This window comes from Condylura cristata, unplaced genomic scaffold, assembly GCF_000260355.1.
Source record: "Condylura cristata isolate star-nosed mole 26May11 unplaced genomic scaffold, ConCri1.0 scaffold00009, whole genome shotgun sequence".
Lineage (NCBI taxonomy): Eukaryota > Metazoa > Chordata > Mammalia > Eulipotyphla > Talpidae > Condylura > Condylura cristata.
In genome coordinates this window covers 30,656,271-30,669,605 of record NW_004567110.1, presented here as the reverse complement: position 1 = coordinate 30,669,605, position 13,335 = coordinate 30,656,271, and the positions used below count along the sequence as shown (strand labels likewise).

The 13,335-nt window shown below is 40.8% G+C and overlaps 1 protein-coding gene and 1 long non-coding RNA gene across 2 annotated transcripts in view; one reads left to right on the top strand and one right to left on the bottom strand.

The window, feature by feature from the left end:
* Nucleotides 1-12,663, bottom strand: part of CDH17 (cadherin 17, LI cadherin (liver-intestine)) — a 29,669-nt gene extending 17,006 nt beyond the window's left edge. The window contains exons 1-6 of the mRNA XM_004679729.2: nucleotides 12,602-12,663; nucleotides 8,105-8,203; nucleotides 3,957-4,091; nucleotides 3,059-3,197; nucleotides 979-1,134; nucleotides 691-881 (exon numbers count right to left, since the gene is read on the bottom strand). Of these exons, the coding sequence (XP_004679786.1) occupies nucleotides 691-881; nucleotides 979-1,134; nucleotides 3,059-3,197; nucleotides 3,957-4,091; nucleotides 8,105-8,203; nucleotides 12,602-12,649 (768 nt within the window). The 5' untranslated portion in view covers nucleotides 12,650-12,663. The remainder of the gene's footprint in view (nucleotides 1-690; nucleotides 882-978; nucleotides 1,135-3,058; nucleotides 3,198-3,956; nucleotides 4,092-8,104; nucleotides 8,204-12,601) is intronic.
* Nucleotides 1,801-5,750, top strand: LOC105853438. The gene is made up of 3 exons (XR_001145286.1): nucleotides 1,801-1,980; nucleotides 4,055-4,170; nucleotides 5,507-5,750. It is a non-coding gene; the product is annotated as an uncharacterized LOC105853438 (long non-coding RNA).
* Nucleotides 12,664-13,335: the final 672 nt, after the last annotated feature.

The following is a 13,335-nucleotide window of genomic DNA, read 5'->3' as shown; positions in this document are numbered from 1 at the left end:
CAATAGTCTCCCGATCTTCTAGAAAAAATCAGATTGGAGAAGAGACCGAAGACGACTTCTAAGAGTTAAGGTAGGCAGCAACCCAGAGTGAAGAATATTGACCATGGAGATGGGAAGGGAGGAGCAGCAGATGGAGGGGAGAGGGGCTGGAGAAGGGGATGTGCTCCAAGGGTAAAGGTTGCCTATTCAACTCTTTCTCAGTCCATCATTGTCCCTTAACCTGTGATGAAATAAGTCTATTATTCCCACAAGAATAAGCAGCAGTTTTTCAAAACTATTTGCAATTCCAAATTCAAAATATATATGTATATACATCTAATGTATATGAATCTATATGTATATATAATGTGTGTACAATCTATTCTATGGCAGCAGTATCCCACCCAGGGAACAGACATCAGTAACATCTACTTTGAAGGCAAAGGTAAGTGAAGCTCTAGTAAAGTTCAAGGGTAAAAAAATTACATACACATTCATATAATGTATAATACACAAATAATTCAGAGATCTGAATCCAAGTTGGTGAAGTCCAGAGTTTATATGTGAAAGATTTGGGGCCACTTTATATCATTTGCTTTTTAGTTATGCTATGTAAGAGTTGACCTAATTTATCAGTAAAGTCCCTAAGGGTGAGTCACTAGAAAACTAGGCCATTTCTCTCTCAGGCCATAGACATCTTTGGGCACCTACCTGAGTGATTCTGATGGGGTGAGGATCAGTTGAGTTTTCTTTGATCTCCACAGTTTCTGGTGCCTTCCAAATATTCTCCTTCACTGTGATATGCACATTTGTTGTATGACTTAAGGGATTTTTTGCCATGTCTTTCACTAAGACCACCAGGTTGTAGGCACCATTCTCAGTGCTATCCAGTTTCTCAGATCCTGTGGGAAGGAGACCAGTAAAGGAAGTGCCTCTGGTAGTAACACAACTTACTTCCTATTTTCCAACTCAGACCTATGAGGGTTTCCCTTGACTTACCTTCTCGGGTAAGTGAAATTCCCCCCGTATTGCTGATCTCAAAATACTTGATATTGTTGACCATGGGAAACTGGACCAAAATTTCATAAGTAAGTTGACCATTGGGAGTGGCTGGGTCATCCTTGTCTGTGGCATTGACATATATGAAGGGTTTTCCTGTTTAACAAAACACACCCATGGGGGAAAATTCTTGAAACTGAAATGAACCACACCAACTTCTGCCTTCTGAGAGATAGCTATAAACCTTTATCCTGCTCCCTTTGTTTAGGATGATGAGGTTCCCCAAAATATAATCCAAATACTCAAGAAATTAAGACAGGTTTTAGTGGTCAGTGGAGTCAAAACTCAGATTTGTAGAAAAGAGCCATTCAAAGAACAAGGTAACTAGTGGTTTTTAGCATAAGAGTACCAAAAAAGGTACTATACATGATATAATACAAGACTGTATCAAAACAATATCACAATAGTCTTGCCCTTTTCATTACATGTCTGTAAAGGTGAGTGCTTCTATTGAGGCTTCAACCAAAACAGCATATGGTAATGGAATGAATGTGAGAACAGACATGAAAATCCAATTGTTTAAAATTTATCCGAAGATCCAGACAATACCATTCTTAGTTCTTTTTGTTAATAAGAACTAAGAACCATTTAAGTGCTTGCTATTTTCAATTGAATGAATACAATTTTTAATTTGTTATAATTTCTAGTATAATAAATACTGATGGTATAACCAGTGACTACAGGTACCAATTGTTGAAATTCCAGAAATTTTGTGAGTTAATTATTCATACCATTCTTATCTATATCACAGAAACTGGCAAATTCTACAAATCAGGACTTTTCTCCCCCCAAAAGACAGCTGTTTACAAACACATCCCAGAGCAGAATTCATATATCCAAAAGGTCTCTGGAGCACTTAATCATTTTTAAGAGTATGGGAGCGCTGGCACTTAAGTTTGAGAACCACTGCTCTGAGGGATTCTATTGGTGAAGAGAGAAAAGGTAAGACCTGGAAAAATCTTGTTGATGAAAGTTCATCAGAGAGTCTTGGGCCCATAACCTCAGGGACAGAGCTAGTGAGATTGCTCCATGCAACAAAGTAGAAGGAATACTTCTGAGTTACTGGAAGTGGGCATGAGACTGGGGAGATTAGGAAACTGGGGATTTGACAGTGAGTTGATAAGCTGGTCAAGAATCTAAAAACTGAAATCTAATACTCATGTTTACTTTGTGTACTGTTATGACATGATGCCCCTTCACCTCCCAAAAATCTTTAGTAAACCCTGTAGCATGCACCAATGCCTTCATGAGGGACTTTTGTGAAAATTAAGGATTGAAACATGGTAGAAGGTTAAGCCATAACCAGGAATTAAGTGAAAACAAAGAGATAGTAAGGGGAAGTAACGTGAGAGTGTAGCTTCCTTGGAGGAGGTGGGAGTATGTACTTGCTAGAGTGCATCAGTGTTCTGAGGTAGTTTAAAATTCACCCTAAAAAATGTTTCTCGGGCCCTCCCTGGTGGCACAGCAGGTTAAAGCACAGCACTAAGAAGCTAAAGCCACTTCCGCATGAGTTCTATCCCTGCCTGCTCTGGAGGAGATCCACATGGCGGGGCAGACCTCTCCTGACCCACCCGCTACTCCCCTCAGCAGTGTACTTCGATGATCTGCCTGTTCTGTTCCGCACTCTGTCTCTGGTGAATCCTCTCACCCCTCCTGCACTTCTCGCCTATACCCCAGCTCTGTGTGCATAAATAAATCTTTTTTAAAAAAAGTTCTCAAATGGAGGTGATTTCACCCCCTAGAGGCCATTTAGCAGTGTCTAAAGATATCTATGTTATAGCTGAGGAGGTGTTGCTACTGGCATGTGGTAAAAAGTCATGTTTGCCGCCAACACCCTAGAATGCACAGAACAACAGCTGACCAAAATAAAATCAGGCCCAAGTTGTCAGTAGTACCAAGGATGAGAAACCATGCCCCAGTCAACAATGCTTAATGAATGACAGCTTTAGCTTTTAGCCATATGAACCTTCCCTCTCTACTTTCTACTTCCATCTTTCCATAGACATCTCCTGTCTGTTACCTGGGCGAGAATTCTGTCTTACTGAGGCGTAATAAAGTGACTGGGGAAATACAGGTGTATTGTCGTTGATGTCTTCCACTCTTATGGTGATGGAGACTGGACCTTCCACTGTTTTTCCTTGAGCATCTAGGGCTATGACCTGGGTTGAGAAGAAAAGGAAACCACCTTGGTGAATCTCAACTTCATAGCACATACCCAAAAGTCACTTGGAGAAAATCAGAATTCAGTAAGAGTATAAATTAGGAGCTGCTAAAATAGGGTACCCATTGCTTAAAGTTGGATAGTTATGCCACTTGCCAGCAGTGATGTCTGTGAACACTGGACTGATGTACTGAAGAGTTAGTGAAATGAAAACATGTGGACCCTGGAAGTGCCATCTCTTCCATAGTGGTCAATCTTCAGAACCAAGAGGAGAAAATACTAGACAGAAAGCCTATCTCACCCTTCCACCTCCCCATAGTTAATCTCTACAATTCCTGGGAATTCAGATACCAACCAAGAAAACTAAGGGAGAGAGGTGAGAGTGTCTTAGTCAGCCCCCAAACTTTAGTAACTTCTGCATCTTGCCAAGCACATAAAATTTTCATTCTAGCCCTGATGCTGCCCTTTTTGTGGGCTCAGGGCCCATAAAAGAGCCATAGGCAGATACCAGTGAAATGTCAGAAAAAGTTGAGTTGGTTTTAAACCAACTGACTGATCTTGGGTGAGTGATGCCATCAGAGGCTTGTATCCATGTACATTGGATTAGTCTAGTCCAAAAAACCTAAAGGAGAGGACACCTTTGTCATAGACTTATATAACTGGTTTTAAAAAAAAAAAAAGGGCAAATGAAATGTCCAAAACATGCCATAATGTCAGGAGTGCTATATAAGGTATTGCATGAAGAGTCTCAATTCACCTGAAGATGATGAACAGGTCTTTTTTCCCTGTCCAGGGGTATGATGTGACGCAGAACTCCATCTGAATTTATATTAATTATGTTATCTGTTTCCCCAGATAGTTGAAAATTCGCAGCGGGAGGATTGGTTATAAACTGGAAAAAAAAAAAGGCAAAAAGTAAATCAAATTGTATGGAAAAGCAATGTGGAATTTGCAGGAAGTCACCATTTCAGGTAATGTTTTCATTTGTACCATCACTAAATAATCAGTTTTTAAAGCAATACATTCCAAAAGTTTGCTTGCACATACTTTTCTCTCAGGAAACGACATATGATACAATTCCATGCACTTACAAAGTTCAGTCAATGCATTAAATTATAGAGATTTTCTCAGGAATATCTGAAAGCTATGATAATATTAGCTTCTAAGATTTGTTTTTCCTAGCAATAAGTTTTTAACATATGTCATGTATTACTTCCAAAAATTGTGGCAAAGATTAAAAATCACTTTAATACGACCCTTCCTGGTGGCGCAGCAGGTTAAAGCACAGCACTAAGAAGCCACTTCAGCATAAGTTTGATTCCTGCCAGCCCCAGAGGTCACCATATGGCATGGCAGACCTCTCCTGACCCTCCCGCTGCTCCCCTCAGCAGTGTACTTTGTCAGTCGGCCTGTTCTGCTCCCCACTCTCTCTGGTGAAGCCTCTCACCACCCCTGCACCTCTGGCCTGTACCCCAGTTCTATAAGTAAATAAGTTTTTTAAAAACAAAATCACTTTAATACAAAACAATGTGAAAGTGCCTTTAACTTCATAAGATTCTATATGATTTTCAGAAGTGAAAAAAGCATCAACAATTATTTATGGAATAGCTAGAGCGAAGCAATAATACACAAAAAGTATTAAACCAACATAAAGTTGCTCCACCTCATTAATAATACTTGAACATTAACAGGCAATATTATGGAGTAAAGAAATGCATGTTCTATTGACGGAAATGGAAATTAGTACAAAACTTTCAGCAATAACTTGAGACAGATATGCTTGATAACAAACATTACTAGACAATCTATCTTAAAGAAATATTTTTTAAACAGTAAATAAATTGCTTATAAGTAGCATTATTTATAATACTGGTAAAGTTGAAAGGTAAAATGGTCAAAGGAAGATAATGAAATTATTATAGTACATAAGAATTTTGATCATTTAAATGTTAATTTGACAAGTTATGAAACAATGACATGAAGTAACAAAAGAAGAATATAAGTAAATTAAGACTAACAGTACCAAAATATTGATGTTACTAGGCAAGAAATGGAATTTCAGCAAAGCAGGGTTGATATGTTGAATGGGTAAGATTGTGGATGAAGACATTTTTGTGCATTGTTGCTTGTTAATATTTCTTTATATTATTAAATGGAAGAACTACCATTTTGTGGTTTACGGAAAAGGTCTGTGATTGGTTGTTGATGGATGGTGACAAGACATTTGATGGTATGTATGGTAAGAAATGAAATCTTGGAACTTTACCAGTATTGTAAATTAATGTTATTTCATTTTGTTTTTTAAAGGAAAGAAATGCCTAGGAAAACTAGAATGCATGAAGACCACAAAATACATGAAGAAAAATGGACACAAGTGAAGGAAAAGCACACGATTCATTAATAATGGTTGGGTTTTCAAGGTCTTCAAAACTTTCAGTAATGAGTGGGTAGATAGTGTTTGGAATATTCTCCAGAACAGATCATGTTATCACATAAAACGAGTCTCAATACATTTTAAAGAACAGAAATCATACAAAAATGTTATCATAGTAGAAAGAAAATAAACCAATATGTAGAAATAATATACTCTAAGGGAAATTAGAAAAAAGGGAAATTAGAAAATTGGATGAAAATATACATACCTTATGAGATGCAAGATAAATAGTACGAAGACATCTATGCTTGTAAAAACTTACAGATGAAGAAATACTAAGATTACAGTAGAATCAACGAAGTAGACATTACAAAAGTAAAGGAAAAAAATTAAAAATCAAAAAAAATTAAAATAACTAAAATCAGGGATTTTTTTTTCATTAAGGAATAGACATTACTGCTTTACCACAGATCATACAAACTAGATAAAATGGATGAATTCTTAAACAGACAAAAACTACCAAAACTGATTAAAGCATAAATAGAAAATCTCAACATAACTAAAGCAAGAGTTCCCGCATAAGCCTAGGACCAGACTTCAGGGGTGAATTCTACACAACATGTAAAGAAGAATGAAAACCAAAACCTTCACAGATCCTTCCAAAAAGGTAGAAGGATAAGAAACACTTCTCATCTCATTCTGTGAAACCAGTATCATCCTGATATGAAAATGAGAAAAACTACAATGTAAAAGCCTTCAACAAAATATTAGCAAACTAAAGCCAGCAACATGTAAGAACTTTATACCATGATCAAGTGGAATGTGTCCCAGAATCCAAGGTTGGATTGAATTATGAAAGCTAATGTAATAACCATATTCATAGACCAAAGAACAAACATCAGATAGGTCTCTTAATTAAGGTAGAGATTAGAGGTAGAAAATTATTTGACATTTTTATAATAAAAATTAAACTAGGACTAGTAGGAAACTTCCTCAATCTAATAAAAGGCATCTAAGAAAAAACCCACAGCTGACATAAAACTTACTGGTGAAAGACTGGCAGCTTACTCAAAAGAACAAGCACAAGATAAGGATGCCCAACCTTGACTGCTCTGTAGAACTCAGGGCAGTTAGTTTTGCTTTTATTTCCAATCTGGATGTTTTTTCTATCTCTGTTCAAAAATACAATCTCAACCATGAAAAATCCGAAAGAACCACTTAAATTAAAGCTAATAAGTTAAGATCAACATACATTCATCAGTTAGATTTCTGTACACCATCAAAACAATCTAGAAACACGATTAAGCAATTTCACTTACTATGGTATCAAAAAGAATAATGCTTCAGAATAAATCTGACCAACAAAATACCAGTATATATAAACTGAAATCTGTATTGCTGAAAGAAATGAAAGACGTAAATAAAAGGGAAAAGTTCTAACTTGTTCCCTGCATTTTCTCTTTCCCCTCCAATTTTTAGCCAGAGTAATCTTTTTTCAAATGGAAATGTAATATGGGGCCCACTGCTGTTGGAAGAAAACCTAAGAGCTGTAGCAGCTATGGTCCCCCTGTGTCTACAGCCCTTTCCAGCGTCTTCTCCAGGCTCTGTCTCCCCACTTGCAATGGCCTTCCACCCACCCTTGCTTCATCCACAGTGTGTGCGCTCCCAGACCGGCCAGGTCCCAGCATTGCCTTTACTGGAACACTTCTCTCCTTCCCTCACCCACTAATTCCTACTGGCCACTGGCTACCTCCTCAGTACCTACCTTCCCAACTGGAGGGGTCAAGCCTCCACCCTACCTGATGGGGGACTAAGAGACAGGTATAACTCTGCCAGCTCAACTCTGTGGCCCCTCTGCTCTAATTTGGTATCAAATTTGGGGATGAGGTTGCTTTCAAGGGAACTATCCTTGAAGGCAAACTTGACAGTTAATGCTCCCTAAGAATATGGGAAGGTCACGGGCATCCCACAAGGGTCATGAAAGCATCCTCAAGCAGTCACCCCAAGGGATTTCTGGTAAATGCAGTACTGTGTGTTTTTCTCCCTTTCCATTATATTTACAGGGTTATTTCAGTGCCCGTTATAGTTCAAGTCTTTTTCCCTGAATCTGATCGTTTTCTGTTATTTAAATGATATGGCCCAGCATGCGGTGGCCAGCCCATAAGCAAGGCCACAAACCTGGGCTCAGAGGAAGTGATGCCAAGGGCCTTTGCTCAGAGAGGCCATCCCAGCAGCTCACACCTGCAAATGCTTCCAGCAGCAAGCCCTCTGAACCTGCAGTCCTCTGGTGAAAGCCAACCCACTGCAGAGGCTGGCTCCCCTCCTGCCCTGGAGGAGGAGCAGAGCCTACAGCTACCTGCCCCCCACTCCAAGCAAGGTGAAAGTACCTGCCCTAAAGCAGCTGAAGTCTCAACAAGGGTGTCCATCGCTCTACTTCACACAGCTTCTGTGACCCATCCTGATGAGCTCAACCACTGCAGCTTTATCTACCACTGTCCACTCAGCCTGCCAACCCCAAAGGCAGCTCTTACCTGGAATATTTCGAAAGACTCTACTTCACCTTCAGGGACAGAAAGCGTCATAGGTTTCAGGGGTCCACGGGGGATTACCTCTTGTCCATAAACAGTTGTCTGTTAAAACAAAAAATTGCATCTTCATCATCATCCATTCTGAATGCATGCGTGTCATTTGCTGGTTTAATTATGGCTTCCAGGACTGATAAATGAAATTGAGATTCTAACTTATCTCACAGCAAAACAGGCACAAAGGGATCTAATATTTGTGGAGACTCTACTATATCAAGGTGGCTGGCCTTGAACTTTGCATTGTATTCTCATTTAGGATTCAAACAGTGGGGAGAATATTCTCTCCCTTGTTACAAAGGAGGCTCAGAGAAGATAAGCTAATTGTCCAGAGTGAAATCCACAAGGGGTTGACAGTAACATGCACATCTAACTGAAGCAAAGCTGTAGTTTCCCTTCAGTGCCACTATGCCTTCTAAATGCTGCATGGTTTTACACCAGCCTCTTCAATGACTCCCTGCCCTATTAGTTTATATAGGGTCCCAGCAATCTAGAGTCCACATCACTTTAAGGACAACTGCATTTATAATGGAAAAAATATCTAAATACGTTTAGTGCAATACTGGCTTGGCAGAGTTACATGATAGATGTTAGTCAAATTTGAATCTGAATTTTAATTGGAAGTTTAAGAAACACTCAACATTTGATTAGCAACTTATATTCAAGGGGCCTCAGGGGAGAATAAAACATAAAACATCTACTTCAAGCTGTAACCCCACAACAGTTTTAAAATCCAAAGACCTAAACTTGACAGACAAGCAGATGCCCAAATCCAGACTGGAATAGTATAAGTGGTGTCTGGACAGGAAAAGCTCACCTGAATAAAGTAGCATGTTCTAAGCTCTGCCCTAAACATGGTTAATCCACACCACAACCCTATGAGGGAAAGTTGTTGTTAGTTCCTTGTTACCTTCAATACACAGAGAGGTGTGTAATTTGCTCGGTGGAGGGTAGCTGAAGATTGGAACGTGCAACTCCAGAACCCGCCCTCACAGCCACCATACCCCACAACCCACCAGGGGGCGCCAAAGTGGCCTGGACTACCTGGCAGGAAATTCTGCTATGTCTGAATGTGAAGGAAGGGCTCCACCTTTCCCAACTAGGAAGACAGGGGAGTTTTTCGGCCCCAGCAACCCTGCACTGTCGTCATCTCTTTTCTTATCGATACCACATCTTTGAAAGGAAACACCGGGCAGGGTGGAGAGGGTACCCAGGAAAGGAGAGCCAGCCATAACCCCCCATATGGAGGAGCACCCTCTGGTGCCCTTCTGAGAAGGCTTTCTTGTCTCTACTTAGGGAGGGGAGACAAGGACAGGATGGGTTAGAATCAGAAGTACAATATGAGGAATGACTTGGGGTTTTGGAGCTGAACGGGTCAAACAAACAAGCAAAAAAGGCAAACTGGGATGAAGATACTTTGTTTTCTACCTCCACTAGTCTTGCCATAGGAACACTGGAAAGAACCCCCAAACCATTTGAGTGATGGGGAAAGATTTTAAGTTCTACCCCTCAGGTCACTGAATCTTAATTAAGTTGATATTGGCAAGCAAACAATAAGAAATGAGAAGCCAGCAGGCTTTGGGATTCGGTCTTCCCTCCCTCAGCCTTGTGCAGCCCCTGGGGTTAGCTGCACCCCCCCCCTTCCCCAACCTTTTCGTCTTAAGAAATCAAGCGGGCTCTTTCCCAGACTCTCTCGCAACTAGGTAGGGGGCCACCAAGTGACCTCATTCTGGTTCTGCTGCATGAAACAAAAGAAGTCCTCTTAGGGGTGGGCAGAAGATGGAGTCTGGCCAAGGTTTCATTTTCCTGATTTAAAAAAGGACAGATATGGCTATCGTTGCTTCCCTGCCCTCTTCCGTGTTCTTGTACAGACAACAGACCTCTTATCTACATCTGTGCCATCATGAACGGGATGGGTTGAACCAGCTCAAAAAATGTGGTAAAGCAAAGGAGGGAGAAGTCCAGGTCTCTAGCCACATCACAGCTCAGGGTTCTTGTCATCTGAAGAAAATAAACCCTTGTTTGTTGAAGACCTTTAAAGTTGCACTCCCTATTACTTGTGGCTAAAGCACTGTTAACAGAGAGTAACTATGTAGACTTCTAGCCCAGCTCTTTCTTCCCAAATTTTTCTTCCTCTGGTATCTCTTCCCCTGGCCCACTGTCACTTTTGTCTCCTGCCCCATTAGCTCCCTCTGGAAGGTGAGGCACAGAAATTGAGTGAGCTGGCCAGTGCAGCGTGGTGGCCCAAGACAAGAACACTGCTTTTTGTGGGGAGATTATTTCATAGCAAAGGGCCTTCATGAACTTTGTGCGCCATCAGCAGGTGATCTGCCTTTCAGCGGATCACATGGTGACAGCACACACAGGAAAAGTACATGAGTCAAGCAAACGTCATAAACAAGCCTGCATTCTTCTGACCTGAATGAGCTGGCTCACCTATCAGGAAGAGAAGACACATCTCACTTGCAAAGTTCAAAGTTGGGCTCTGTATCAAGAGATAATAAATCTCTCGTCCTGCCCAATACCTAGCAATTGGGGCAATTAAGTTTTTAAATTGCATGCACACACTGAGTTATCAAGCCATTCTGACTCATTAGGCCATACCATGAGAACTGGGAAGAACAGTGTGGTAGAAACTTGTGAGACAATGAGGTTTGTGCAGGAGTTGGAGGGGATAACAGGTGCCACCTTGCACAGAATGGTAGACTGGAGGAAAGAGCATGGGGCTGACATTTCCTGCATGGTGGCTATGGAAACAGAACTAGGAACCAGCTCTTCCACACACATTTCTCATGATCTCAACTGTACCAGATGATTTCCCCCAGAGAAGTCCCACCACAGAGTCTCAGCTGGTAGAGGGCACGGTGGGGTAGAGCCAGACTGGCTGTATCACCATGCCCCACTCTTTCTACACCGACTTTCCAAGCAACTAAGGACACTTGCGACTGCCCGAGCTGCCAAACTAGTAACTGCCCTCCTTATGCTTTCCAGCAAGAGTTCTCTTATTGCGTACCTAGGCATATGCCAAACTCTTCTTCCTTATGGAAACATCAGTCACAGACAAAGCTCTGAAAGAAGTGATTTGCCCTCAATTTCCCTGCCTCCTTACTTAGAACCCTTGTCCCAAGCCTCAATCTTCAGTGAACACCCTTGCCATGGACTCATGCTGTGTTTTTGGCCCCTTTATGAAACCAGTTCTCAAAAGAGAACAGGAGAGTCACTCTCAGTATGGAAATAAAATGGCTGGCTATCAGTTTAAATTGCTACTCATGCTGAATTAAGCCTATGCCAAAGGCAAGGAGTTCAACTTTTATTCTTTATGGGAGGGGCTTTGAAGCAGGAGTGAGTCAGGGCAGGAGAGGTAGCACCTTCCCTTCTGCCCCTCAGAGACAGCTGTGCTTGTGGCTGTCTTCTGTCTTCAGAGACAGCTGTGCTTGTGGCTGTGCTTGTGCCACTGCTACCCAGCAGTGGCTTGGGGAGCATTTCTTACTCTAGGTTCAAATCCCACTGGCACTGTGATAAATAGAAAACTTATTTTTGCCTTTTAATCAGGAAGAAAGAAGTGCATGCACCCCTTTTCAAATTACTATGATGGAATATTATTGTAGATCTCCTGTTTCTTTCTGAAACAAGTCCAGAGTCATGAATCTAATTTCTGCCCTGGCACTGTGCTATATGCTGAGACTGCAAAGATACTAAAACACAGTAACTTCCTCATGAGGTCAGGGTCCATGTGAGTGTAGACACTGCATATTTAAAATTCTGTTCTTTGGGGACCCCAGGTGAAAGGAACAAAGATTTGAGGTATGAACATCCTTCTAAGGAACAAACAAGTTCTTGCCCACGATCTTGCTTTTTAATACAACAAATTGTTTGACAAGTGTCTGAACTGTCTAAGCCTCTGGAGGGAAGCAGGAGTGGCTTGCCACTTTACCTGAGGTCAAGAGTCAGGTTACTCCAGATCCATCCAGCTTTGGCCTCCAGAAGCCTGACATTCATTAGGGTTCGCTCAACAAGTGACTAAAGACAAGTTGAACCAGAAAAATCCAAGCCATACATGGGAAGGATGGCCCCAAGTAGAACAGGCTTGAAAGTAAACGTTTTCCTTAATACACTGGTGATAATTTCTTATGGTCACTTATTTTAATCCCCTGTTCTTTCCAGATGCTCTAGGCTGGAAAGATGCATGAACATCTAAACCTGAGCCCATAGATTTGATTTAAACTTTGCCCATTTAGTGGTATTAAGAACTGAGAATAAAGTAGCGTCCCTGATTCAAAGACAGGCTCATGATTTGTGGTCATTTTATCAGAAATACGACATCAGGACAAATTATTAACTTACTTTTGATAGGTTTGTTTAAAAAGTGGTGGTACTATTGTTTTCTGATATGACAGAAGGCTGGGGGGAAGTCACCTAGAAATAAAGAACGTTCTCTTCTCTTACCTGATAAAGTGTTAAGAGACACAGGCAGCCCAGCTGGGCAGTAGTCATTGTGGTTGTCTTCATTCAAACTCCTATGGATAAACCAGAGATAAAATGACCTGTCACCAATTGTTAACACCCTATTCTTCCCAACCAGTAAGGTTCACTGGATGATACATATCCCCAAACAGGCTACTGGCCACTCCTTTTCCTTACTTGTTTAAGATCTCCATTGATTAAGATCTCCATTTAATGGTCTTAAGTGATAGGTAAGAAATGTAACTTTCCTAATAATATATGGAAAGGGAAGATATTTTTTGGTAGGACATCTAAATGCTAAATTTAACTGGTGTTGATTCAGTTATTTATATATGTATGTATGTATGTATGTATTTGTATGTATGTATGTATATGTATATATAGCTGTCTGTTCAAACAGAAAGTACCAGAAGAATGCTCACAATCCTTCATTCAGAGTCTCTCTGTCTCTGGTCCCCCAAACATTGCTGTTAACTACACAGTAAGTATAAGGAGAGAATGTGCTTATGCTCCAAAAGCAAACCAAGTCAGAATCAATGTCAGAATCAATGTGCTATTTTATTCTCTCCTATTCAATATTACTTTTCCTTTGTTCCTTGTAGCTTCACATTCACAAAAGTATACCTCAGGCCCTCCCTGGTGGCGCAGCGGGTTAAAGCACAGCACTGAGAATCTAAAGCCGCTTCCGCATGAGTTCGATTCCCGCCTGCCCCGGA